At 45.5% G+C, this 26218-nt stretch overlaps 1 protein-coding gene and 1 long non-coding RNA gene across 2 annotated transcripts in view; one reads left to right on the plus strand and one right to left on the minus strand.

The window, feature by feature from the left end:
• Positions 1 to 26218, minus strand: part of LOC109281794 (uncharacterized) — a 49684-nt gene that overhangs the window by 19892 nt on the left and 3574 nt on the right. The window lies entirely within an intron of this gene.
• LOC102560818 (transmembrane protein 47-like) lies at positions 1783 to 25696 on the plus strand. The gene is made up of 3 exons (XM_006261442.4): positions 1783 to 2126; positions 19522 to 19662; positions 21711 to 25696. Exons 1-3 carry the CDS (start codon positions 1931 to 1933, stop codon positions 21890 to 21892), a joined length of 519 nt encoding a protein of 172 aa, XP_006261504.1. The 5' UTR covers positions 1783 to 1930; the 3' UTR covers positions 21893 to 25696.

The raw sequence follows: 26218 nt of genomic DNA on the forward strand, positions 1-26218 counted from the left end.
TTATGACTTTCAGTCTGCAGTAAGTTGGTCTGTAGTTTGCCAGTCCATGGTCTGCAGTCAATTCTGGCCCACGGTTTGCCAGTCTGCGGTCACTTCCGGTCCACGGTTTGCTGGTCCGTGGTAGAAAAAGGTTGGAAACCACTGCTCTAGACCAGCGTTTCTCATCCTGTGGGTTGTGTCCCAAAAGTGGGTTGTAAGAACATATGAATGAATGGGTTGTGAACAAACTTAAAAAATGTATCAACCACCTTTAAAAATGGATTCTCCTTTAAAGGAGAAAAACATAGGAAACCGTGGCTTTTCCCTAGCAGGCTGGCAGAGTTCCAGCCTGCAAGGGGCTGCTTGGGCCCCCCAAAACACCTACCCCCTGCCCCGCACCCTGGGGTCCTGGGGTCTGGGGGCAGGGAGCAGTGGGTCACGAGTGAAGGGAAATGGGTCAGGACTGGCTATTAATGTTTACAAATGGGTCCTGGTACAAAAAAGATTGAGAACCACTGATGTAGACATTGCACAGTAAAAGTGCTTCTGGGGAGGGCAAGAATTACATGGGAGGAGGACTAAATATAAGGGGATGGGAGCAGGCAAAAACTGGAGGACCCGGGAGAGAAGGAAGGGTAAGAAATGGCTGTGGGGATTTGCAGCTATGGGTAAAATAAGGCAGAAGGGAACTAATAGGGAGGGATTGTGAGTAAGGAATGGGGGAGGTGAAAGACAGGGGCTTGGAGAGAAGCAAAGAATGAGCAGGAGAATGAAGTAAGATGGGGAGCAGGACAGAGAAGGGTGGGAGCTACCAACTGTGGAGCACCCCACATGGCAATCCTCCAGCTCCTGGTCTCAAGTGACTTGGGTATTTGCTGTTGCTAACAAGCTGGATCCATGCTGCAGCAGGATGGGAAGGAAGGAGCACTCCTGCCTGGTTCCACGGGGAGCTTGGGAGAACGATTTTGTTAAACCAGCACCAGCCAGGTTCTCCTGGAGCCTTTCTGACTCAGCTCACTCCAACAGGAGCAAAGTTCTCACTCCCACCATGCAGGATCCAGGGAAACAAATGGAGCTGGAAACCAGGTCAGCTGGCTCCGACTCAAGTGATCGGACTTGAGGGCTGGAATACCTTGGGTCAGATATTAGAAGGGCCCTGACTAAACTTCCTCTGACCAGATTTTGTAGAGCTCAGCACCGCATGTGCTACGTGATCGTGATCAGCTGCTGAGGGAGTGTTGTTGCAAATCTGGGCGTCTAGAGCAGAGCAGTCTGGAAACACTGGTCACGTTTCAGTTGCAACCCTTCTGGGAAATCCCAGCCTGAGCCTCCCCTCTTTGTAACAGGAAGGTGCCTGCCACATTACCGGGGATCCAGATTGTAGCCGTATTGGTCTATAGGCAAAAGGAATCAAAACTCGTGGCAGGGGAGATATCTTTTATCAGATCAAATAGATATTTGCAAAAAAAATAAATAAATTGCAAGCTTTCAGGCACATCAGGCATAGGAGATTGCAAAGATTGTAAAAGTTCTCCTAGGTAGAAATGAAAAATCAAGTTTCACACATTAGCAGGGAACTATTTTGCCCTCTTCTCCCCTAAGATTTTATTGTGATCGGGTAGTGCTGGCTGCCAGGCTGGAGACTGGTTGCGGGATGTGTCCGTATGGAACTAGAAACAAGTGGAGAGGCAGACAGAAAACTAAGCCGCAAATCTCTGGCATGTTTCAGCAGCCTGAAGGCCCCCCGAAATCCAGATGCCTTTAGGACCCCGAGGGTGCCCTGACGTGACCGCGCCCGAACGGAGCGGAGCTCGGCGCCCCCGCCTCTGCCGCCGGCTCGGGGCGGGGCGGGGCGCGGGCGCCTGTGCGCGCATCTCTGCAAACTTTGCTGCGCGTCCCCAGCCCCCGAGCCCGCCGGAGGGAGTCCGGCATCTGCCTGTCACCTGCAAGGATGTCCACGGACGAGGTCTACGTCTTCCGTCCCTTCAAGCTCATTGCCTTGTTCTGCGTTTTCATCGCCCTCGCCTTGGACGTGGTGGCCCTGCTGAGTCCCGCCTGGGTCACTTCCGAGCACTACTCGCTGTCCCTGTGGGAGGCGTGCAAGCAGTCCACGGATGTGTGGCACTGTCTGTCCACCTTAAAGACAGGTAAGAGCAGGGTCCCGGGGCTTTCAGTCTCTGGGGAGGCTTTCCTGGCCGCTGACCAGTACCACATGGAGCCCTGACTGGTCCGTGTCTTCCAGGGGTGGGCTGGGTGGCCCTCAGGGTCCTGACCAACCCCCAGATCCCAGTCATCCTTTAACTGCTGGCAGATGTGTTTGGCTCTCAGTGCCAGCACAGAACATGGATATGCTCCCTGGTGGAACTCGGGACGGTAGAATGTGGGTCATTGCGCATTACGACCCGTCCCATTTAGGCGGCTACGATTACATTGAAGGCATGGGGATCTGGGCGCTGGAGCCGGTTTGAGACCTGTGTGATTTTGACTGGTTGCCAGTTCCACAATGAACAGCGCAGGTCAGGACATGTTGCCTCTGGACCTAACAGACCGAGCTGACTGGAAGTGGGCTTCAGAGTGGCATTGCATGGAGTGGTCTGGTCTGGGTGTACAGTGGAAAGCACTGTGAACCTACCAGGGCAGCATTATGACAGCTCATCTGTAATATGCCATGAGCTGGTGCTCTATTGATACACCAGATTTTTAGGTGATGTCTGTTTACACATTGTGACTTGCCTGCTCTGCCATGGGTTGTGTAGCTGGGAACTAAGAGCCTCCTGCCTTACCCTTGGAAACTTCCTGCCTTAGGGATCCCTCTGGCTGCTGCTACCCCAGACATGAATCTTAGGATCTGTGGTAGCATAGGGCTGGTCTGGAGGCTGCATCTCTTGACTCCTGCATGGAAGGAGAGTGGGGAATGCATGTGTCTCCTAAAAGGGACTGTTGCAGTGAGAGCAACAGGGGCAGGATGGAAAGGCACTCCCCTTGCAAACAAGTAATAACCAAGAAACCCTTCCTGCTCTCAGGCCCACAGAGGAAGAACATAGCAAGGCAGATTAAAGGAAGTGGATTCCTCAGGGGATGGGACGCTCAAAGGGGTGTGATCCAGGAGAAGACATCAAAACTCTTCACTTAGCTAAGTTGTAGTATTGACTAATGTACAGAGCACCAGACTGTTACTCAGGAAAACAGAGCTCTTTTCCTAGATCTGCTACTGACCTGCTGTGGACTTAGCAAGCTTCTGCACCTCCATTCCCCATCCAGAAAATGGTGACAATGATCTCAACCTGCTCTTGTAAGGCATTGTGAGCTACAGATGAGAAGTGCTGTATGAGAGAGGTTTGGTATCACTAAATGAGTAGGTGTGGCCCAATTGAAGAATTGCTGCCTGGCTTGAATTAGTAATTGAAATCGGGCAGCAATGGGAATAATGGGAGTAATGGGAATCTGCTTACTGGTTGGAAAGGCTGAGCATGCTTTGTCCTTTCCTATTGACCCCACTGCACAGGCAGGGTAGCTACATTTGTGCAGAGGAGACCTTATAAATACTTTGTAGCTAGCTGGAGCTTCCATGTGTGGCATCAGGATAAACACATGAAGCGTTGTAAGCCCTGGACTTAACACTAGACTGTCTAGGGGTATGGCATCAGAGACAGGGAAGAACAGCATATGGGCTTCACAAAGAAGGCAGCACTGGTAACTTTGGTCTCCAGACCCAAGGCTGCCATTGGATCAAAGGAGAAACATCCTAAATGGGACCAGCAGAGTTTGTTACAATGCTCCTGGCCCAACCTGTACTTTGCATTATAATGATGCACATTCTCCTTCCCACATACAGCTCAGCATTTCCCTTCTCTAGCTCAAATGGAAATAGCTGAAGTTAGAAGAGCCCAGCAAAGTGTTGACCTTACGGGCTAGAAAGCTTTGATTCAACCTGCTGCCTCTTGCTGTGGGATATTTGAGAGTTATTGATTCAGCAAACTTCAAAGGGCAGATGCAAACTTAAAATAAGGTTTTTATATTTGTCCCAAGGTAAATGTAGTTTTAGCTTCTGCATCTTTTACAAACTTGGAATTTTTTTTCCTATTTACTTAAAAACAAGTGTTTTTCCCCTCTCTTATTGTAGCTGTGTAAAACTTAGACAAACAAAGGAAACTGACTCAGTTTCCTCTGAAGAAAATGAGGTACAAAATAACAATAGAGAAAAAAATATTTTTGTTCTTCTGGTTATACTGTGGAGAAATCCATCTCATGGGAAAAAACTCTCCTCAGTTTTTACAAATTTAACTATTCTGAAAATATCCCTTTCTGAGCACGATGGGCCCATCTGTCCATTTGCCTCTCACTTTGTCACTCACTCACACTTGTGCAAAAATGGTCTGACATCAGTGCTGGGGTGAGTGGCAAGATCTGATCTGACAGTGTTTTATATCTGCCTTGGACAGGCATAAGTGATTACACTCTTAATGCACAGACCTCCCTTAGCAGTCTGTCAAGCCCCATATAAGAATGGAGCCTGATGTGGTGATGCTAACTAGAATAAAATGACAAGGACTCTCAAGTCTTATGCTTCAGGGAATAAGCAGAACAGTTGGAGTCAGAAAGAAACAACTCTTACAGTATAATAAATGTTTCTGTGCCTTCCTATGAAGAATCAGGCATTGACTATTGTCGCATGAGGCACTGGACTAGGTAGACCATAGTTCTTCCTCGTATATATTGCAATATATATTCCAAGTGTTCACAAAATAAAATGGGGGTCTATAATAGCACCCAAACCAGAACCCAAAACCCCTACTTGTTCAGAAAGGTTTCACCTTATAGATGTTATGGCCAGACGAGGCCATTATGATATTTTAGCTTGTTTCATGTAGAAGGTTAAATAACTGAATTTCACTGTAACCTGCAACGGGGTATATGGATATAATTGACCTTCTCTTGCAAGCAGCTAGTGGAGAGTGGCGTCTGAGCTCAGGTTGAGACCCCATCACATGCCCACACTGGCTAGTTGGTCCAGTGCTGATGGAGATCGTCTAAAGAACACAAGGAAGGGGAGAAAGAAATGCATTTCTAGGCACTGGTATGTCACCTCCTGTGTGACACATACTAGCTGCCTGCTTGCACCATCTATCACAACTAGACTTGGTTCATGTTGACCTCATTAGCAAATGTCCAGCTCTCCTGAGAATTAGAGTAGTGAGCAGTAGCAGGAGGAAACCCAGCTGAAAAATATTTCTGTTTGATTCATTGTCTTTAGGATTTAGTGACATGGGGGAAGAGGGATAGGTGGGAATGCCTGCAAGTAACTTTGGGACCAATTCACCTTGCATGGTCAAATCCCTGTTTTGCTGGCTTAAAGGCTGCCCAGCTGTAAGGAGATGATGAACAAGAGGTTTCTAAGCTCCCCACTCTGGGGTCTCTTTTCTTGGAAAGACAAGCGGGAATAATAGGCCAGGAGTTGTGGTAATGGGGCAGTGAAAAGGGGAGGCAGGAGGGGGCAAGGCTTACAATGTAAACCTCTTTTCTCTTGTTCTTTGTTAACAGCAACTCAACCAGAAAATTTGTGGTGGGGGAGAGTGGGGGGAAGGAGCTAAAGTGGGGAAGGGATGGAGGAAAGTGTGTTCATTTGTCTGTAATAGTGGAAGGAGGGCTATGCTGGCAAGGGAAGGGGAGCAGATATGTGGTGTTCATTATGCTGACTCTTCTGAACTTGTGATTTACACCCAGCCCTTCAGCCAACCACCTGCATCAGTCTCCCACAAAGCAAAGGGGCTGCAGCTCCTCCTCACAGACACTACTGTCCTGTTTGGGATCAGGAGACCCATTTCAGAACCTAGGCATTCAGAGTAACTAATCTAGGAGCTGCATGCTGCTACTTCAACCTCTAATCTAGTCCTCTGCCATCTAGATGCTTTCTGATTTTAACAGGTCCATGTTTACTGATCTCATTCTCCACTTCTTTGCTCGTGTGTGGGTATGTCTACATGTGCATTAGATCTGGAAGCAGTTTACTCATGAGTAAATGCTCCTGGGCAGGCATCTCCATGTGCAGAGAAGTGGGAGCAGATTTGCTGCTAATGGCAGCAAACTGTTACTGCTTCCTGTGGCCCTGCAGTGGGCCCCTGCTGCTAGCCCAGGGGCTGGCAGGGAGCACTAGGCCAGGACATGGCTGTCTCCCGGTCCTAGGCTGGGATGTTGCACCCTGACCCTGGGGGGCTGCCTGCTCCCAGGCTGGGGATAATGTCCCCCTGCCCCGGCAGCAGGGAGCTCCTGGCCAGACTCTCCATCAGGGGCAGGGGACTTGAAAACAGCTGGGGGGGGGGGGGGGGGCAGGCCCCAGTCCCCGTCCCCATCCCCTTTCCTGATCCACTGCTGAAGCGGCTAGCAGCTAGCTCACTTCTAGCTGCCCCACTGGCGGATCAGGGCAGGGAGCTGGAACCTACCCCACCCCTGCACCTCTTTCCAAGCCCCATGCCTTGATGACCTGGTTGCTGTACAGGGCTGGGACCTGCCCCTGAGCAGGACAGTTCCCAGCTCCCACTTCACAATCGTGGGGCAGAGGCTGGGGAGCCTGTTCCCTGCTCAGCTCCATCAGCATGGAGTTGGGTGGGGAATAGGCTGGGGAGCCTGTTCCCCACCCATCTCCGTGCTCACAGACCTGAGTGGGAAACACCCAGCCTCTTCCCCACCCAGCATCTTGATCATGGAGCTGGGCAGGGAACAGTCTCTCCAGCCCCCACCAGCAGGGAGCTCCCAGCAGCAGCTCCATGACTATGACTAGGGGGCCAGCACTGAGAGATCTTTATCTCCCAGCGCCAGCTCCACGGTTGTGGGGTCAGCGCTGGGAGATAAGGATCTCCCAGCCTGAGCCCTGTGACCCTGGAGCTGGCTCTGGGATATAAGGATCTCCCAGCCCCCACACCCCAATTGCAGTCTTGGAGCCAGTGTCTTGGAGCTCCCTGCTCCCGGGGGAGCATAGGGACATACTGGCTCTGGTGGTGAAGACTGCCCAAGCAGCAGGCAGCTCCCAGGGGCAGAGAGCAATCTCCTACCTCCTGGTGGCTGGCTGACCCACTGGGAGCAGATTTCCTCCCAGTCAGGTGTCTACACAAGTGCTACTGCGCATTTAGTAATCACAAGTAAATTTGCTACTTGTATTTGCAGGTGGCAAATTTACTCACAATTAGCAAGGTTTGTTGTGTAGTAAGTGTGTGCACATGTAGACAAACGTGCTTACTGCACAGTAAACTATGCTACTGCACAGTAAAGCATCTTGTGTAAATGTACCCAGTGTTGAATTAAGACTGGTGACTAGATAAAGCTTCATTATATTCAAATTCACTTCCCTTTCATAGAAGTGTTTTGCTTTCACATCCATAATACATTCAAAGCCTAATGTAAGAATGGACCATACAATCATCTAATCTGACCTGTATTTTGCAGACCATTACATTTCATCCAGTTTTTCTAGGGATTGTCTGTGACTAAAGTGTCTCTTCCAGAAAAGCATCCTGTCTTGATTGGAAGATGTCAAGGGATACAGAATCTGCCATTTCCTTTGGTATTTTTCCTGATGGTTAATTGTCATCACTTTTAAAGCTTTGTGTCATATTTGAATTTGTCCTAATTTTTCAGTCATTAGTTCTGGTTATGCCTTTCTCCACTAGATTAAAATATCTTTTGGTATCTGGCATTTTCTCCCTGAACAGGTACTTAGATACTATAATCAAGTCACTTCTGGATTTTTTTTGACTGAGCTCAGATTTTCTCAGTGTAAGGCATTTTCTTCAGCCCTTGAATGTCTTTTATGTTTCTCTTCTACATTTTCACCAGCTTTTACACATCCCTGGGTACAGTCTCTTTTGCACTGCAAACAAGTGCTCCTGAAAACACCCTAGAAGCTGGAGTTTTATGGAAGTTTCCAGTCTGTTCTAAGCCATTCGCAACTGCTTTGCTGCCATCTTTCTGGGTGGGATCTGAAGCTGAGATCAATGTCACTTGTAGCTATGAAAGATTGCTCAGAGGTGCTCAAAAGAGTAGGAGGATTGCATAAGATGGTTTGGTTCTAGCCAAATTCCAATTTAAGGAACTGCAACCTGGCTGTAGAACAACCGCAGACAATTTAATTGTATGTAATGTTTACTGCCTAGCTTAATGTAGTGCCATTGGGAACTGCCTAACATCTGGTTCTCTACCTAGTGTTGGCATTCTGGTTTGAGATGTAACAGTCCTTGCTTTTCAAGCATTAGGTTCCTAAATGAGACCTACCTATTAGGATTCAGAGGCCGTGTCTAGATAACCATGGATGTATGGTATGTGGTGCTGCAGATGGGTCTGTGGCACCACACACTGCACATGCATGTGTTCTTCATGCTGCTACCTTGCAGTGCCAGGAGGGGGGTGAAGGGGGATTTGACCCTGGGAGATCCTGGGGTCAAAAAAACCCATGCCAAAAAAAAAGCATGGTAGCGCACATGACAGCCGCGTGTGCTGCCCAAAACCGGAGCCTGGCCAACCGGAGTCATGCTCTGGCTGCTGACCGGGCTCCCAGCTGCAGGAGTGCCATGGCTGCAGCTCCCTGAGGCCCTTAAGACCCCAGGTAAGGCTGCTGGGGCCAGCACAGTAGCTGGCCCAATCTCCTCTACCCCACCTGGGGTAACCTTCTGCATGCCAAAGCGTGCATGGCACAGATGTTTTCTGGAGATAAGTAGCAGTGGCACAAAGTGTACCAGAGTGTCTAGGATTCAGAATGACCTAGACGAATTGGAGGATTGGGCCAAAAGAAATCTTATGAGGTTCAACAAAGACAAGTGCAAAGTCCTGCACTTAGGACAGAAGAATCCCATGCACCGGTACAGGCTTAGGACCAACTGACTAAGCAGCAGTTCTGCAGAAAAGGACCTGGGGGTTACAGTGGACAATAAACTGGATACAAGTCAACAGTGTTCCCTTGTTGCCAAGAAGGCTAACAAGATACTGGGCTGCATTAGAAGGAGCATTGCCAGCAGATGGAGAAAAGTAATTATTCACCTCTCTCCTCTTTTCTGCACTAGTGAAGCCACATCTGGAGTATTGTGTCCAGTTTTGGACCTCCCACTACAAAAAGGATGTGGATAAGTTGGAGAGAGTCCAGTGGAGGTCAATAAAAATGGTTTGGGGGCTGGGGTAAATGACTTCTGAAGAGAGGCTGAGGGAACTAGGCTTATTTAGTCTGCAGAAGAGAAGGCTAAGGTAGTATCTGATAGCAGCTTTTAACTACCTGAAAGGTGGTTCCAAAGAGGATGGAGCTAGACTGCTCTCAGTGGTGGCAGATGACAGAACAAGGAGAAATGGTCTCAAATTGCAGCAAGGAAGGTTTAGGTTGGATATTAAGAACAACTTTCTTACTAGGAGGGTGGTGAAGCACTGGAACAGGTTACGTAGAGAGGCGGTGAAATCTCCATCCTTGGAGGTTTTTGAGGCCTGTATTGACGAACTCCGGGCTAGAAGAATCTAATTGGGGTTAGTCTTGCTTTGAGCAGGGTGTTGGACTAGATGACCTCCTGAGGTCCCTTCTAACCCTAATTTTCTATGATACTATGATTATTATAGCAGCTTTTATTCAGGCATTATGGACAGCTGAAGAGAGCAGCTGACTCTCTTAATGGTGATTCTGTTAGGATCTGTCATTCCAGGGTACCATTGGGAGTGTGTTTCAGCTGGTCACTGACTCACAGTTCCTTTAACTGGTTTTGGCAACTCTGGAGATGGGACAGTCTGGTTTGTTGGCTGATATAGTTGGATCCTGTGCCAAAAAATCATTAAAACTTGCCCTCTGAGAAATACAAGTGGAACATGGTCCAGGTGTTTGATTTGAAGCAGAAGCAAATTGTTGTATGTATACTCTTAAACAAATGCAAAGTATAGGTTGAGGATTATGAGGCCAAAAGGGAGCACTGCAATCATCTTGTCTGCCCTCCTGTGCAATACAGACTGTAGGACTTCCTTGAGTCAACTTTTGTTTGAACAGGAGCATACTTTTTAGAGGAACCGTTGACTGCCTTTCAAATATTTGTGGCATTTGAGATGGTGAGTGCAGCTCTACATCTGAGTATTACTGAGGGAATTAACTTCCCCACTCTACCTCCACAGCTCCCACCTTGCTCTTTGATTGCTCCTACTATTGCCCCTACCAGGTCTTACACCTGGAGTTTTCTCTTTTTCATACAGTAGTGGGTATGCTCTGTGGCTGGGCCCACAAATAGTGTATTATACTGGGAATCCAGAGGTCTGATTCTGTTGACAGTTCTGCTGTGGCTATATGTGGCAAGTCCCTTCCTTTCTGTGTCTCAGTTTACTCAAAGTTGTGATGCTGCCCTTCCTCTGCAACAGGCTTTCACATTTCTGGATTAAAGGCAATAGAAATCCATCTCTTTCCATTCTCTATGCAGTTTCTACTGACAGCTGATATACGTGGCCTTCTACTGACAGCTTATATATGTGGCTCCCTGAACGGCACAGTTTCAGAGCTTTGTGTAGCTCTCTGAAGACACCCCCCCCCATCGCTTCTCTTGCACATGACACTTGTTATGCAACTGTGTTATACAACTTCCTATCCCATCTCAAATCTGTTCCTCATTAAGTGGAGACATATTTCTTGCATTCCCCATCTCCCTGCCCCGCACCCTCCTAGTTTATCAATTCCCTGGCAGGATTGTTGACATCTATTAAGATTCATGGCAAAATTAGATCCATGACTCCCTCTAGGAAGCCGAAACTGTTTCCTTGGGGGATTCTATGGGAGGACTCCTGGTCTGTGCAGCTGAGCCCATCCCCAGTCCCTTTCTGCTCACTGGCCTCTTCCCACCTCTCTGTTTATGAGGACTATTTCAGAATTGTTTTTTCCCCTTTCTCACCAGCTGTGCTGCTTTCCTTCCAGATGGAACAGGTCTGTCACCCCTGTTTTCATAAAGGGGTGACAGAACTGCCATTGCAAGGTAACACAGACATATGACTTCTGAAATGTTCCCTCTCTCTTGTGTATTTCCTTGCTTGATAATAAGTACTAGCATGCATTGGTGTTCATTCCACCCTGCCAGTTTCATTATGGGTGTTCTTAATTGCTACTGGTCTTTCTCATCCTGCCATCCCAAGGCAGGGGTCGGCAACCTGTGGCTCACAGGCCAGATCCAGCCCACAGAGTCATTCTGTGCAGCTCATACAGCTGGGGCTTTGGCAGCATTTCAGTGGCTGGGGGCTTTGTCCATATGGTGACCAGGCAGCAGGATGAAGTAACAGCAGCCAGGTCAGAAGGGCCAGCTCACGTCAGGCTGACTGGGTAATTTTGCCCTGCCACTCCTGATGTGTTGCCAGCCCTATCCTAATGGGATGTCTTCATTGCTGAGGTAACTTGGCTGACTGACACCCAGATCTGGGCACCTGGATTAGATTAGCCCAAGTATCAGCAGCCATGTTGCAAAGTTAGCATGTCATATCTGGTGCTGTGTTCACCCAGATATGGCTAGCACTTCTGGGGCCTATCCCATGGTTCTCTGTACTGCAGTAAGATGAGCAGCTGTAATTATCTTACAGTGACTTGTACAAAAACTTGTCTGTCTTTCTGGGTACCCAGGGGGATTCTGGAAAGGTACTGGGGAACAACTAACAGTCAGTGGTTTTCGCTGCAAAGCTAGCAGCCTGCCAACCTAAGGGTAAAGCCTCCTGGGTTTAACCTGCAGCCCTAGAAGATCCAGCTAGGCTGGCTCAAAAGCATTGCCAAACTCAAGTTGATTTTTTGTTTGTAGATGGTGGCTGGAGGAGGGGAATGGAATAATGCTTAAGCAAGAGCCCAGGGCAGTAAAGGCACCCCAGATGGCTGGCTGGCTTCCAGTTGTTAAAGCAGCATGTATTTACTACTTATTCTAGCAAAGGAGTCACTGCAACCTTATTCACTAAAAAAATGTAGTTAATCTCCCCTACTTCTCCCTGGTTTACTTAGTCAGTTGCTAAGGGCACAAAATTAGGCTTGTGTTCCTTGGGGCATTCAGGTCACAGGACTGACGTTTGTTGCCTTCCCATGGCCAGTTTGCCTAAGACTCTCCAAAGGAATTTCCAAGGTTTCTGGGGGGTTGTGGTGGGACAGCGGGCCAACTCCAAAGTGAAGCCAATTCTCTCTGGTTACCCTCTTCCCCCTGTAAGCACATCACAATTGCCACAGTTGAACTACTTCCATTTGTGTTAATGTGTGAGCCACAGCTAAGTGATGCAGTTTGTTATAGGTACTGGAATAGCAAGGAGTGCCCTGGCACATTAATGGAGCTGAGTGGGGCCTAAAGCTGAAACAGCAATGAGTCTGAGTAGGGCTGAGGGGGTGCTTGTAAACATGACAGGGGTTTAGTCCTCAGGGTTTTATTCTATGCCCCCTACATTGAAATAGTGGGTTTTTAATTGAAAGCCACCACTTCAATTTTTCCATTACATTACAGCAAGGCGCCTGATCCTTTTTTTTTTTTTTTTGAGCCAGAGCCTGCTCATGGCTGGGGGGGCAAGGTGCCAGCAGGCTGAGTGGCTTCCGAGTTGTGGGGGAACCAGTCCTTCCCTCTGTGGTGGTGGCACCCCCTGGGATCCCCAGGTGGGCTATTAACGGGCTGGGTGCTGCCCCAACTTGGAGGCAGCACATGGCCTGATCCTTTTGTTCTCTGAGCCTGCCTGGGGAGCAGCACCTGGCGGGCTTCCAGCAGGCAGGCTCGGAGAACAGTTGGATCAGGCCAAGTGCTGCCTCTGAGCTGGGGCAGCACCCGGCTCACTAGCAGCCAGCCCAGGAGACCCTTGGGGGCACCGCCACAATGGAGGGAAGGATCAGGGCCCCACTGCAACTCAGGGGTCATTCAGCCCACTGGCAGCTTGCTGCAAGAGAGATGGGCAGGGCTCCACCAGAAAAAAAAAAGGATTGGCTTTCACCATTTCTGCCTTCAGCAGGCTCCTAGGGCCACCTGGCAATGGGCTGGGTTGCTCCTGGGGCAGTGCAAAGGTGGCAGGAGGCTGGCTGGGTTTCCTGGTGGGTGGAGAAGGTGGTGGAGGCGGTGCACAGGGCACTGTAAGCCCAGGCGGGCTCAGGGAAGTGTTTGATTGGATCCCTCTGAGCTAGGGCAGCACCCAGCCAGCTAGCAGCCTGCCTGGGCTTCCAGTGCCCCATGTACAGTCCCCACTGCCAGCAAACCCAGTTGCCTTCCTGCTGCATTCCTGCACTGCTCCAGGGGCAAGCCAGTCTGTTCCCAGGCAGCCCCAGGCTCCCTGTTGGCCCCAGAATCCTGCTGAAGGTAAAAGTGGCAAGAGGCCCAATTCTTTTTTTCTATGTAGCCTGCCCACGTCTTGCGTGGCTGGGGGGTGAGCTGACATCTGCATTGTTGCAATTTGCAACATTGCAACCTAAACTACATTGAGAGGGATGTAGTTTAGTTTGCAATGATGCAAACTCATTTAAAACCCCCAAAACACTTGCTCATGTACAGCGTGATGCCATTAAGCCACACAGTGACGTTTTCATCATGCGTGGTAATGGCGTCACGTGTACAAGCGCCTCCAAGGAGAGCAAGCAGAGTTGTATGTGAAAAAGCCAATTTGTAGTTTACAACTAATGCTGTCTAATGGCTTTCTGCTTAGCCTTAATCTCTGTAGAACTGAGAGACCTTATTAGAGAAGCAAAAGGACCCTGGGAGAGATTTAAAAATAGAAATGCCTAGGGTAAGACAGTCAGGCACCTGAGCTTCTGCTAAACTGTGAGACTCAAAATTGCCTGCATCAGCATTAAACCATTCCCAGTTCTTCTGAATCTGCCACACTCCTACCTGGAATTATTCTGACTAAAGCGCAGAGTACTGTGGATTTAGTGCATAAGCCACTGCTTCATGCTTCATGATGAAAATGCCTAATGACTGAAATGCCTAATGCTGGCACAGACGTCATCACTGCACATCACAAACTCATGCACAGCTCCTCAGTCTTGAGTGGGCACCAATAGAGCCATTACACTTCATTCTATGAGAAAAAGCTTGCCAGGATAACTACACTGGCACTCCTTCTTAGTGTAGATAGAGTATGTACTGCTTTTCTGGCATAGTTCAAATTTATATTAGTTTCCTGAATAAAGGAATATGTACCAGCCTATGGACTGCTCGGCCTGTGTAACTATATCTATCTGAGGGCTTTCAGTGATATAAAAGGGTCTTCCAAATCACACTCAAACTGTACCAAAAAAATTTGCTATACTCCTCAGGGACTGAACTTGGATTATCTGAAGCTTAGTGTAATGTCTTATGTTGAGAGCAGGGTCCCTTGCAGACTGTTCATGCCACAAACCCCCAGACTTGAGACATAAGAAAGCAACTTTGTCCTCATGTTTGTAAAAAGTCAGGGAGGTGCTATGAGCTGCTTTGGGGCACGTAAACAGCAGGCTCTTCACAACAGAAGCAATCTGCTGCAGGCAGCCGGCAAAGGGCCAAATAGGCCTGTACCGAGCTGTGAGGAGTCTGGTTTATGTAAACGACGCAATAGTAGGCTCTTCAGCCTCTCCCTGCTGTTCACCAAAGTTCCCAGAAAACAGACTAGTGTTTCCTGAAGTAACATAAGGAAACCACACCTCCACCCCATCACCCTCTGGGACTGCTGCTCCATCTGGTTTATGCCAACATGGGTCTGAGGGAGTTTAGGACATAGTCATGCTATTAACTGCTAATTAATAGGAGCTCAGGGAAGGTCCTTTGTTGTGATGACAAAGGGCAAGTGAAAAGCCTGACATTTCCAGATGCTTCACTTGTTTGTGTTTTCACACATGCTGCAGCTTAGATTAGAATGAACTCCCAGCACAGGATTTAACCCCCCTGCATCTCTCCTTGGGCACTTTTTTATACCAGTCTGCCTTTTCTTCCTCTTTGGAGCATTTCTCTGTCTTATAGAAGACAGAGTGTTCAATTCACCACAGCCCTTCACCTTGAACTCCATGCAAAGAGGGCGTGAAACTACCATGCTGATCACCTAATGTTTCATAATCCAACTGGTAATTTCATGCCACCTACACTGGTGTATGTGACACAAGAAGTGGAGCAGTAATGAATTAGCCTTGCAAGGGTCTTGAAATAGAAGTTGTCACCCTGACATACTGGTGATTGGTAGTACAGGCTGGCCTATGAGTGTCACATTTTCTGCCCCACCAGTATTGACACTTGGTCAAGTTGACAAAAGAGTTCTTTTACATGTATATGTATATCCATGTTGCAACACCCTGGTTTTAATTCAGTGCTTGTCATAGTATGTCTTGTGTCCTCATAACAGTAAAGTAACTTCAGGATCCTGGAGAAGCAAGTTGTTTTCTATCCCTGTTCACACAGTTCTAGGTGAAGAGTTTAATATGACTGGCAGGAAGGTGGCATGGTTTGAATGTCTACCTGAGTTCTGCTCAAGTCCTAAATTGTGGCCAAGGGGTCTTTTGGAGAGTGGCACAGTGTTGGTGCTAAAATAGTTTTGAAAGGCTGTTCCCATCGCTAGACTTGAGTCTGTCTCACTTTGGGGTTCCAGTTCCTTGTTCCCAGCAGAGAAACAAGACAGCAAATATATCAGTTCTTGCTGAGGGACAGAATGACATCATCACTGTGATGTTGCAGCCACATGTTACAAAGTAACATCTTGTGGTGATATAGACATGAAGAACTACATTTTAAAGGCTTATCTTGGAGACAACTAGATCCGAGGCCCTGAATGAAGCAGATAATCGCTTCATTTAATCTCTTTCTTTTGGCCTGATTCTTGAATACCACCATTGGAGGAGCAAATGTATAAAATACATGCAAGTACAACACACTTCTGAATTTTATAAATGTCTCATGTAGACATTAGACAGTGTTGACAGCAAGAGAAGAGCTGGGCTTTTTGTGGGAACAGCCTGGATGTTGCCTGCCTGAGGAGAGAGAACTAGCAAGTTTGAGAGCATGACTGACCGCTTTTGGAGGGGAGAGACCACCAAGATCCAATCGTTTTTGGTCTCGGAGCTCAAGGCCTGCCCTGACTCTAGCTCCGCCACAGGCTTCCTGTGACCTTTGACAAGTCCCTGAATCTCTGTGCCTAACATCCCAATCTGGAGACTGGAGAGAATACTAGTCTATTTAAATTGCATGCCCTTGAGGACGTGTCTACTTATGGTGGTGTAGCGATGCGCTACCTCACTGTACGGCACGCTACAGCAACATAGCAATCACATGGGTCTACACATAATCACCAGCTACGTCGTCATAGCAGCACACCCCCCGGTTATAGTGGACCACTAAAGTGACATAGCAGTGAAAACAAACTGTGCACTGTGCACAAAGCGCAGTAACCACCCGTACCATACCGTGCCATGCGTTAGTACTGCTCTACAGCAGTGTTGCCATACAGCAGTGTGTAGACATGCTAGGACAATAGAAGTGCCACACAATATATAATTATGCTACAAACTATAGTAATTTTTCATCCTAAACTTCTCAAAACATCCAGAAATTTAGGAACTGATCATTAGCTATATTCATGTCCACTGTCCACTATAGGAATGCAGCCCCCTCCGAAGTAGGTGGCAACATCCTTTTAACAGTGAATAACAACATTACTCACCAGTGTCACCATAGGAGGAATTATATGCTATCCAATTGAACAACCTCATTAAACATTTGACCAGTTGAGTCATGCTGAGCTACAAATGCAGACATTTATTTAGCAGTGTTGTTGTAGACAAGATGGTCCAGGGAATAATTGAGAAACAAGATTTCTTCCATGATATGTTTTATTGTACTAACTATATAGTTGGGAGAAATGTTAGGCAAGCTTTTGGGTACAGAATGTCCACCTCTAGATCTGGGGAAAAAACAGGCTAAGCCAGAACACTATACAACATGGAAAATATCAAAATTTTCCTTTAAAATGGAAAAATCACGACATGAAGGAAAACAGTGCTATCTATTTCCTAAGTTTATGTAGGAAACAAAACATAAGCCCAAGAGGACTTAATGGGCTAAATCCTATTTTACTTCACATGCCTAAATGGCATGTACACAGCTTTTTAACTGTACTTTTTGGTACTTAAGCACAGTTTAGGATTCTGTTCCCCTGTGACAAAACAGGGCATAGGCCCTGCCAGATATGAAGTGGAGGAAAAGGAGGGCCCTCTCACCTTCTAGCCCAACAGTTAGGGCCCATGGCATAATTATGGGAGGCTGAATGGGGCACCAGTCAAAGGAGCTGATTCAGAGGGTGTGCCAGAATGAGAGCTTCTGGGGAATCTGCATGGTGGTGGCAGTAGCCAATGTGTAGGGAGCCCACTGCAGTCATGACACAGGGATCTCACATGGCAGCAGTAGCTGCCATGATGTTGGGAGGCCTGAGTGGCAATGGCCTTGGTGGTGGTGGTGACAACAACAGGAGCAGCACTTACCCTCCCAACAGAAGCAGCACTTAGCTTTACTGAGCATTAGTCTAATTTAATGAGCAGTAAAGCATCACCATCTGCACATGTGCAGCAATTACTGAGCAGTATATTAGTCTAATGCATCATTTTCTAGTACCTGTAGATACAGGTACTAGAAAACGGACACATTAACTAATGTGCTGTACTACCCAGGACAGCCCAGGTAGCAGGGGGCCACACTGCTACCTGGCTAATTGCAGATCTCTGCAGGGCAAGGGAGAAAGCTGTCCCAGCTGGGCTTGCAACTCTGGGACAGCTCCTGGCTCCCCTCTCCCAGGGTTCAGGACTAATCCCTGTGCCCCTACCAGCCCTGGCTGGCATCAGGGTTAGCCTGGAGCTCTCCCTGGGTGCTGCAGGGGAGGAACAGCCCTGGACTGGGCTGCTCCTGTCTGGCTCAATCTGCTCCCGACATGGGCTCAGGTGTAGCTGTGCGCCTGGGAGCACTTTCATGAGCCTGAATTTTCTGCACAGAAAATTCAGGTGCATCAGTTGCATGTGTAAATGCACCCCCATAGTCTATCTTATGAGAGAAGTCTCTTCCAGTCATCCTCTGGCTCGAATACAAACAGTAAGATCTGGAACATACGACTGCATCGGTGCAAAATTCTTGCTGGTGTTAGGCAGAATTGTGTACCTAAATCTAGGGCAATATAAGCTCCCAATATAAACTGCTGCACTCAACTCAGATGTACAATGACTGAATGGTGCCAATGTGTTTGAAGATTGGCCCTGTGATATAAGAACATAGCTTAGATTCCTCTTCTCTCCAACAGGGAAGCAAACCAAAGATAAGTACAGCATCCCAAAGTCCTTTTGTGCTGTCATCTGGCCATTTGGCTCTGACACCACCTGAAATAACAACAAATCCCAAATAACAAAGCAAAGTCAATAATTCTCTAGCAAGAGTGTTTCGGGCCTTTCATAGTTCCTTCTCTACAGCAGATGTTGGCAGCAGAGACAGCACTGTGGTGAACAGAAGGGCTGGGAGGGTTCAATACACATCTCTTCTAAATGTAACAAATTGCTGTGGGGTGTCTGGGACCTGATCTAATAGCATTGTAAAAGGAAGGCAAACTCCCTAGATTCCATCAGGCAAGACATTGTGGAACTACAGAGATATTAGTGGCTGACCTTGAAAAAAGTTATATTTTCTTTCTGCAGTGATTTTTAGGAATGGTACATTCACTAGTTTGACTTATTTAAAGGTAAGATTTTTAAAGTTATTCTAATTGTTTCTTTATAGGGAAAAAAATAGATGAGCTTAGTCACAAGGATTTTAAATGTGTTATCTCTTATTAAAGCTACACAAAGTACAACTTGAATCACATGGGACCAAGTGCTTAAGATGAAACAGACATAAAGGTCAAACTCACTGCTGGTGAAAAAGGACTTTGCCACTGAAGTACAGTAATTAGAAGTTAGAACTGTCTGGTTATAAATTGTATCCATGGCCTTCTCAGCAGAAAACAAAATTGCTGTGTGAATCTTTCAGGTTTCTGAGGGCTCTCCCAAAAACAAGCAAGTTCTCAAATTGGGCTATAAAACTCAATCCTTTGGAAAACTCAAACTCCTTTGGAAAATGAATCCAAGATACAAGGCATTAAGGGGCATCTTAAGATGACTGTTTCCTTTCATCCTTGTATTATTTTCTAAGTATGTCTCATAACTTATCTTAGTCACAAATAAGGAAGGACTTTCTTTAGCTTTCCTCACAAGACTGTTTCTGCAGCCATCCAGCAAAGAATATGATAACTTGGTACTTGATTTTCTAGTCCAAACTTCCAAGCTGTGTCAAGCTAAGGATTCCTTCCATAAGTTTTTTTTGCCCTTACCACAAAGGATTTTTTTTTTTTTTTAACGTTAACACTTTGCAGTATAATGTGTGATGCTGATGCAGCATTTTGAAGATATAAAGTACTATAAATGGTTTGGCATTAGCTTTACTGAAGATCAGAAGAAAATCCAGGCCATGGGTGCCAATATTTGAATGTCTACTCTCGCTCCTTGATGGTACAAGAATATGTTTTGTCATTGATGAGTATTTTTCTTCCCAATTGTGTTCTTTCCTCTTCTAGACTGGCAAGTAGCTACTCTGGTGTTAATCCTAACAGCAGCTACCATTACCTTGTTGTCATTTCTTGTCTCCCTAATCTCCTTCTGCCTGGGGACCTATAGGCGATATTACAGAATTGTCGCTGTTCTCCTCTTTGCTGCAGGTAAGTCACTGCTCTATAAATAGACTACATATTCATACTTATTTTATGGGATAAACTCTCCTGGGTTGTGTTTTGTGCAACTGCACTAAAATCATGTCAGATTTATTGGCCCCAGAAAATTCCAAAATGGAATCTATAGTTTTATAGGATCCATGGAGTTGTGCAATGTGACTTAAACCCTAATGATCTTTTATACAGAAGTATGGCCTAGGGGCTCAGGATGGGAACCTTAGGGTGTATACAGAAGTTGCTTTTTCACCATTTGAAGTACTATATTGCTGTGACTTAACAGAAGTGAATAGCTTTACACTTTAAAAATTGGTATAGCGCTTTAAATTAACCCTTGTTAAATGAGGTATTAAATTTGAAGTGCTGTATTTTACAGTACTTTAGCAACCTACAGTGCTTTAAAGAACTTCTGTACACTAGTCACATTTCTGACCAGTAGGAAAGCCCCAGGAAACTGCAGGGCACCCCCTGCCTCCTAGCCTGGAAAATGCAGGGAGGCTCAGAGGCCCCTCCACCAAACATTGTACTTTTGTCATATTTAAGAGTGCTGTAACTTTATAGTGCTATAAAAAAGTGCTTTAAATTATAGCTCTGTAAAACGTGCATGGAGCACTTTTATATAAATCCCTAGTATCTTGAGACCTGTAGTCTGTCAGGGCTGTATCTCTGCATTGAAGACCAACAGAAGTAACCATTTTATATATAGACATGAGGTGCAGTCCTCATACTCCCCTTGCCCGTAAGATCCTTGGTGGTAGACTGTCCAAAATTTATCCAGCTATTAACAGCTGGCATTAACATATTCCCCAAGGAGGCAGTGAACAGCTTCACTTTCTATCATTTACAATCTCACCTACCAATCTCTGAGCCACGATAAAGCTACCTTAATATATAATGTATTGGAATATCGCTAGAAAATATTAGAAGGCCATGTTTTTAGATGGTGATTCTTGTTTACTTTTGACAAAAGTTTGATAAGGTTTCAGAGCATAATCAATTCATTTTTGTGATAGTTTAGTTTAGGTTCCAACTTCTGTGTTACATGAATGAATAAAAAAACACTATAACACTTTCAGTGGAAACTGTTTGGAATACAAATTCCCTGAGGAATTTGCTTGTAAGCCCAAAACCAACATCATGCCAGTGAACAGAAGTGACTAGAAAAGAATTATGAACTAATACAAAACTGGTCAGTCTTAGTTCCATCCGTGGAATGAGTGAACATCACAGAGAAGAAGAAAGGAAACTATTAAAAGAAAGGAAACTATTAAATCCTTTTATAAACTCTACCTTAAATTAAAAATCTGACCTCTTTTACCTCATTAAAACCCTCCAATGGGTTTTGCTTGAGCACTTTTTAGGCCACTAACATGACTGGCTTTAAAACCAGCTAGGATAAAGATCTCAGCCACCACTTGTTCTAGTTTTGCACAACCAAATTTCTGACAGTTTTTGCTAAACCAAAAACATCTTCAGTTAGCCTCTGGCTTTATATAAATCAAACACAATACATGTCTGCACTAGGCTTTTACATAGCACTGATTTGTAAATGTGGCTCTAGCGTACTTGTCTGGGTGGTCTGAAAGGGGGAGGGGAGAGGAGATATCAAGATTACCAACAAACAGATTTTTCTAATTTTTGAAGATTAAGTATTTGGGGCTTTTCTGAAGTAGTGAAGAGAGCTTGAGTGCAGAGTCCACTGAAAAGCACTGGCAGGGAGTTCCAGCACAGAGAACATGTCCTAGATGGCATCAGCAGGCCACAAATGTATCAGAGCTGGTAGGAATGTCTGTTGATTTTTGAGGAAAATATGATACTGGAATCCTAACAGCTTGACAGGGCACTGTGATGAGGAAGATCACAACATTGGTGCAGCCCGCATGGCCAGGCATGGTTGAAGGAAAGTAGGCTATGATACTTTGCTCAAAAACAGGCTGGGTGGAAGGATGTGTACTAGACCAATCAATTCAACAACAGCTTTTTAATTTTAGATTTTAACCAGATGACTCTTCCCCCACCCCATTTCCTCCTTGGCCTAGTGGTCCTGCAGGTCTGCGCTTTGATTCTCTATCCAATCAAATTCATCGACAGCAGCATGCTGAGGAGCTACCATGAGTTCAACTGGGGGTATGGCCTGGGCTGGGGATCTGCCATCTTCATGCTGGGTGCAGCCATCCTTTACTGCCTGCGCACAGACATTTATGAGGATGCCTATTACTAAGGCAGGCAGAGGAAGTGACTGGCCACATCATATCATTGGACTACTATTAGATTGACTGGACCAGAGTGGGAGGGGCAGGAGGGTAGGAAAGGGAGTTAGTGGATCCACAAGACATCGAAGCACAAGCTTGGCAGCAAGTAGACAAAATTAATGAAAGAGGTGGACATGAAGATGTGGAAGTGGATGCTCATCAAGAGGTTGGGGAAATATGGAACAAAATGGGCTATAGCTCATCAGTCCTAGTCTGTCTCTCATGCATTTCCCTTCTTTTTTAACACAGGGAAGTAGCATGTCCTGCCTTTTAGAGCATGGCTTACATTGGTTAAGAGGGACATCTTTGCTTTTATTTTGATATATTTTCACATCCCTGGTGCTCTAGAAATAATATACTATTTGGGTCTTTTTAAGACTTATTTGTAAGACACAAGTTGGGAGTGTAATCATTTGGTTTTGGGGAAGCTTTTAGATGAAGGCATGCAGAGTTTGCATCTCCTTTTGGGGTCTTCTCTGCATAATGTGTTCTGATGTGGAAAAGAATAAATTAAAGAACCTGCCACAGCCTGTATACACATTTCTTTCAGAGATTTTAATGGCTTGGGTGACCTAGTCACTGCAGGGTATGAAGAGAGGCCAGAGTTGAAAAGGTCTGGGATGTAAATAGGCATGAAGTGCAGATTAAGCTCTTTGGAGCTAACATGTGAAGCAGATGCAGCAAAGGGGTCCTGCAAAATGTTCATTCCTGAAATAATTTTGAGATTTGTAGCCTGAATTATTTTAGTCCATGTTGATGAAAGGACTTTTTTTCTTTAAAAAAAATCGGGGAAACCTGCAATCTGGTTTAATGGCAATTTAAATAGCATTGCCACAAACCAACGGAAGCACCCAAATTAGGACAGTTACTGCAAAACCTGTGTTGCCGCAGCCCCACTGATATAAGGAAGTAGCAATTGGCAGGACATGAATTTGTACCATATTCATAAACCAAGGCTGAGTTGTAACAGTGCCCTCAACTATAAGTGTAGGGTGTGTGACCTAAGCTTTTTACTATATTACAGCTAATGTAGGTCAGTTACAAATTGCTGTTTCCATGGATTTGCATTGCATGCACTGAAAATGTGTGTGGATTATTCCTTTTGAAATATTCCTGGTTAACATGCAATCCATGTCCCAAACAGTTTTCTTATGGTTTACGTCAGGGGCATCAAACATACAGCCTGCAGGCCAAATCCAGCCCACAGAGCCATATGATCTGCCCTGTAGGTTCATGTGCCAGCCCTGCATGCTGCATGCAGCATGTGGGCTGGACCCCATGCCTCATGTGCTGCAAGCTGCATGGGGGGTTGGTCTGGGGTAGTGCATGCAGCCCGCACCCTGGACATCTGTCATGTGCAGTGCTGGGTCCACCCTGCACTCCATGGGCAGCATGCGCCTCATGCCAGCCTCAGGGGATGTGGGCACAGCAAGCCCCTGACCCAGTGCGTGCTGCATGTGGCATATGGGGCTGTGCCCTGGACCACACTCCTGTGCTGCCTGCAGCGCTGGATTCAGTTTGCATGCCGTGGGCAGAGCGTGCCTTGTGCTGGCCTGGGGGGCTGGAGCATGCTGTTTGTGGCAGACAGGCTGGACCTGACACTGTGGCTACTCCACAGGAGTCTCTGTCTCTGTTCAGACTGGCCCAGGAATGCTCCTCTAGCTTATGGGGTTGGATGAGTTTAACACCCTTGGTTTAAGTAGAACACTATTTTTAAATGGGCAATGTAAAATCAAAGTTAAATCATGCAAGGTAAAAAGTTCCTGTAGTTTCCCATCAACTAACTGAAAGCCCAATTATCTACTATGAACCCAATTTTATTCCACCTATTTAGCCCCTAAGTATGATCCTATTCCACCTTGGAAAACTATTCATGACAAGATAGATGTGTCTTCCTCCTGCTTACTGCTTTTTGTGACTTAATTTTAAGGCTAATATGATGGAGTGTTAAAAAAACAGGCACATCAATATTTTTGCAGAGATCTGAGCCAGGTGGGATAGGACCACAGTTAGGCATTTAAGTTCAGTTGTATACCTAATATATGTAATAGGATCTGGGCTTGTGTGTGTAAATAGGAACTTGCATTCACTAGTTTTCATGAACAGTTTTAAAGGGTTCCTTGAAAACCCTAGTCCCACTGTAACATTACTAGAAAAACTACTCTATCAGCATTGATGCATTATTAATTTTTCACTTGGGAATGTGAGAAACAATTGCATATAAATCAATGCCTGGCAATATATTCAGGAGGTCCCCATAAGTGCTCGCCAAATTCACTCTTACTGTGGCTTCTCAATCCTCATGGTCCACATGTTTAGTCAACTTCAATATTGTCCCCTTAAGATGAGTACAAAAAGGAGCAAAATTGGAACAAATGTGTTTTAAGTTATTTGACACTACACTATGGTAAAGCAAAGCAACAGCTCCACTGTGTGGCCAGAGTCAGAATCTGTACTATAAAATCAGTGCAAGTCATCAGTGGAGACCCACGCCAAAGGGGGCGAGGACATACAGGATAATATCATTACTACACACAGGATATATAACAGTGTTTGTTGCTGTGGCAACTGCATCCCTACAGCAGGGCAAGAAGAAACAGTCCCTTTTACCTGAGAGTCTTATCATCTAAAAAAAAAAAAGAGAGACAAATGATGGAAGAATGGGATTCAGCATTGTTCAGTTGTGGTATTGCACCAGTTGAGAATACTGTGAGGGAAGAGGAATCCTGACAACGAACCTTGTGAATTTATTTTGACTTATTCTATTCCCCATAACTCTTTAAATTTCAGCTCCTAAAATTAATCTTCTCTACCCTCTTCACACCACCAAATCCTTACCTAAACGGCTGGCTACATCCTTGAACCTTCTATCCCAAAGTTAGTGATTCCCATTCCCACAAGTCTTCAGCCAAATGTCACCTGCCTTTTTTATAAAGGCAGAGAACAAGCTTTGACATGAATGTATTTCAAAGAGATAAGAGGCAGCTGAACAAGGATTTATGAATAACTGGGTTTCTGGTTTATGAGCCATATCAAAAACAAATTATTCTGGTTTACATGTCAAGGTGAAAAGCAAACTCCACCCCTCCAAATGTAAAAAATATGCTTTTGTTCCATATAAAACATTTTTAAAATTTGGCTTTGGGTTTTATTTTAAAATTAAATTAATGGAATTAATGGAAATTTAACATTAAATTAAACATAATTTGGAAATGAATCAGTTTTGGTCAGCATTTTTGAAGAAACAAAAATTACTCCCTTGAATTGTTTCCTTTTTTTTTTGGCTGAAACATTATGATCATTTTAATGCAAATCTGCAAGTTGTTCAGTTGACCCAAATATGCAGTTTTCAGTTAAAAGAGTTGCCTAGCTCTGGTGAACAGTGCGCTCCTGGGCTCTTGGCCAGCAAGGCTCCTTCCACTCTCTGTTTTTCCTACTGCTGTCTTTGTCAGCATGAATTTGAGATGGCTTCATTATTTACAAAGAGGATAAATCTACCCTGACCAGCCCCAAACTTAAGACTTCTTAAAGCTGTTAGCAATAATGAAAAGACTGGGGCCACACCATGGTGTGCAGGGTTTTAGAAGTATGGATCTGTTTTAGCCATCTGATGTGCTTTGTGCTAAAGTAATGAACTAGGGTACAGAATTGTGTGTGATCTTAATTGTACATTTCCATAACCTTTTACTCTTGGTATTTTATCATTTAAATTGTGCTTTAGAATTAACTGGCTTTCTAGTGTTTTCAAAAATAAAATGCAATTTTAAAATGTCTATCCTCTAATTTAAAAAAAACAAAAGCATTAACACCTGGAATTAAAGGTGCCATAGTAACAAAAATACCTAATACAACTTTCTACCTGGGAAGGATAGTTACTTTTTGAAGGATGACTCCCAGATCATTCACTGATTCAGTAATAGCTGCTAACTAGCACAGTATTGGTATATATTGTGCTCAATGGAAATGCATTAGTTGATGTCAACCAAAAACATAATTTTTTTTGCCATTCCTTAGTTGGTCTAATAAAAGGTATCATCTCTGAACCAAGAGTTCTAGAGTTTTGCATTTCTTTTTGTCTCAGACCAACACAGCTACAAAATACATCCCTGACCCAAATAAGTGATGGTTTATCTAGTGTGAACTTCAAAGCTCTGGACTCTAAAGCATAAGTTGCCAAACAAAGATAAAGAAGACATGCTTGGTAGAAAGTGAACACCTGCCTGATAACTGCTTGAGGCGGTGCTGCACTATGCAGACAAACCAGAGAATGTAAGTGTGACTCACCAAAAACAGAT

The sequence above is a fragment of the Alligator mississippiensis genome, chromosome 8 (genome assembly GCF_030867095.1).
Source record: "Alligator mississippiensis isolate rAllMis1 chromosome 8, rAllMis1, whole genome shotgun sequence".
In the NCBI taxonomy this organism is placed as follows: domain Eukaryota; kingdom Metazoa; phylum Chordata; order Crocodylia; family Alligatoridae; genus Alligator; species Alligator mississippiensis.

Coding starts and splice junctions, on each gene's coding strand:
- LOC102560818 (XM_006261442.4), top strand. CDS start 1,931: ATGTCCACGGACGAGGTCTACGTCTTCCGTCCCTTCAAGCTCATTGCC. Junction 2,127..19,521: donor TCTGTCCACCTTAAAGACAG/GTAAGAGCAGGG, acceptor TTCCTCTTCTAG/ACTGGCAAGTAGCTACTCTG. Junction 19,663..21,710: donor TGTTCTCCTCTTTGCTGCAG/GTAAGTCACTGC, acceptor TCCTTGGCCTAG/TGGTCCTGCAGGTCTGCGCT.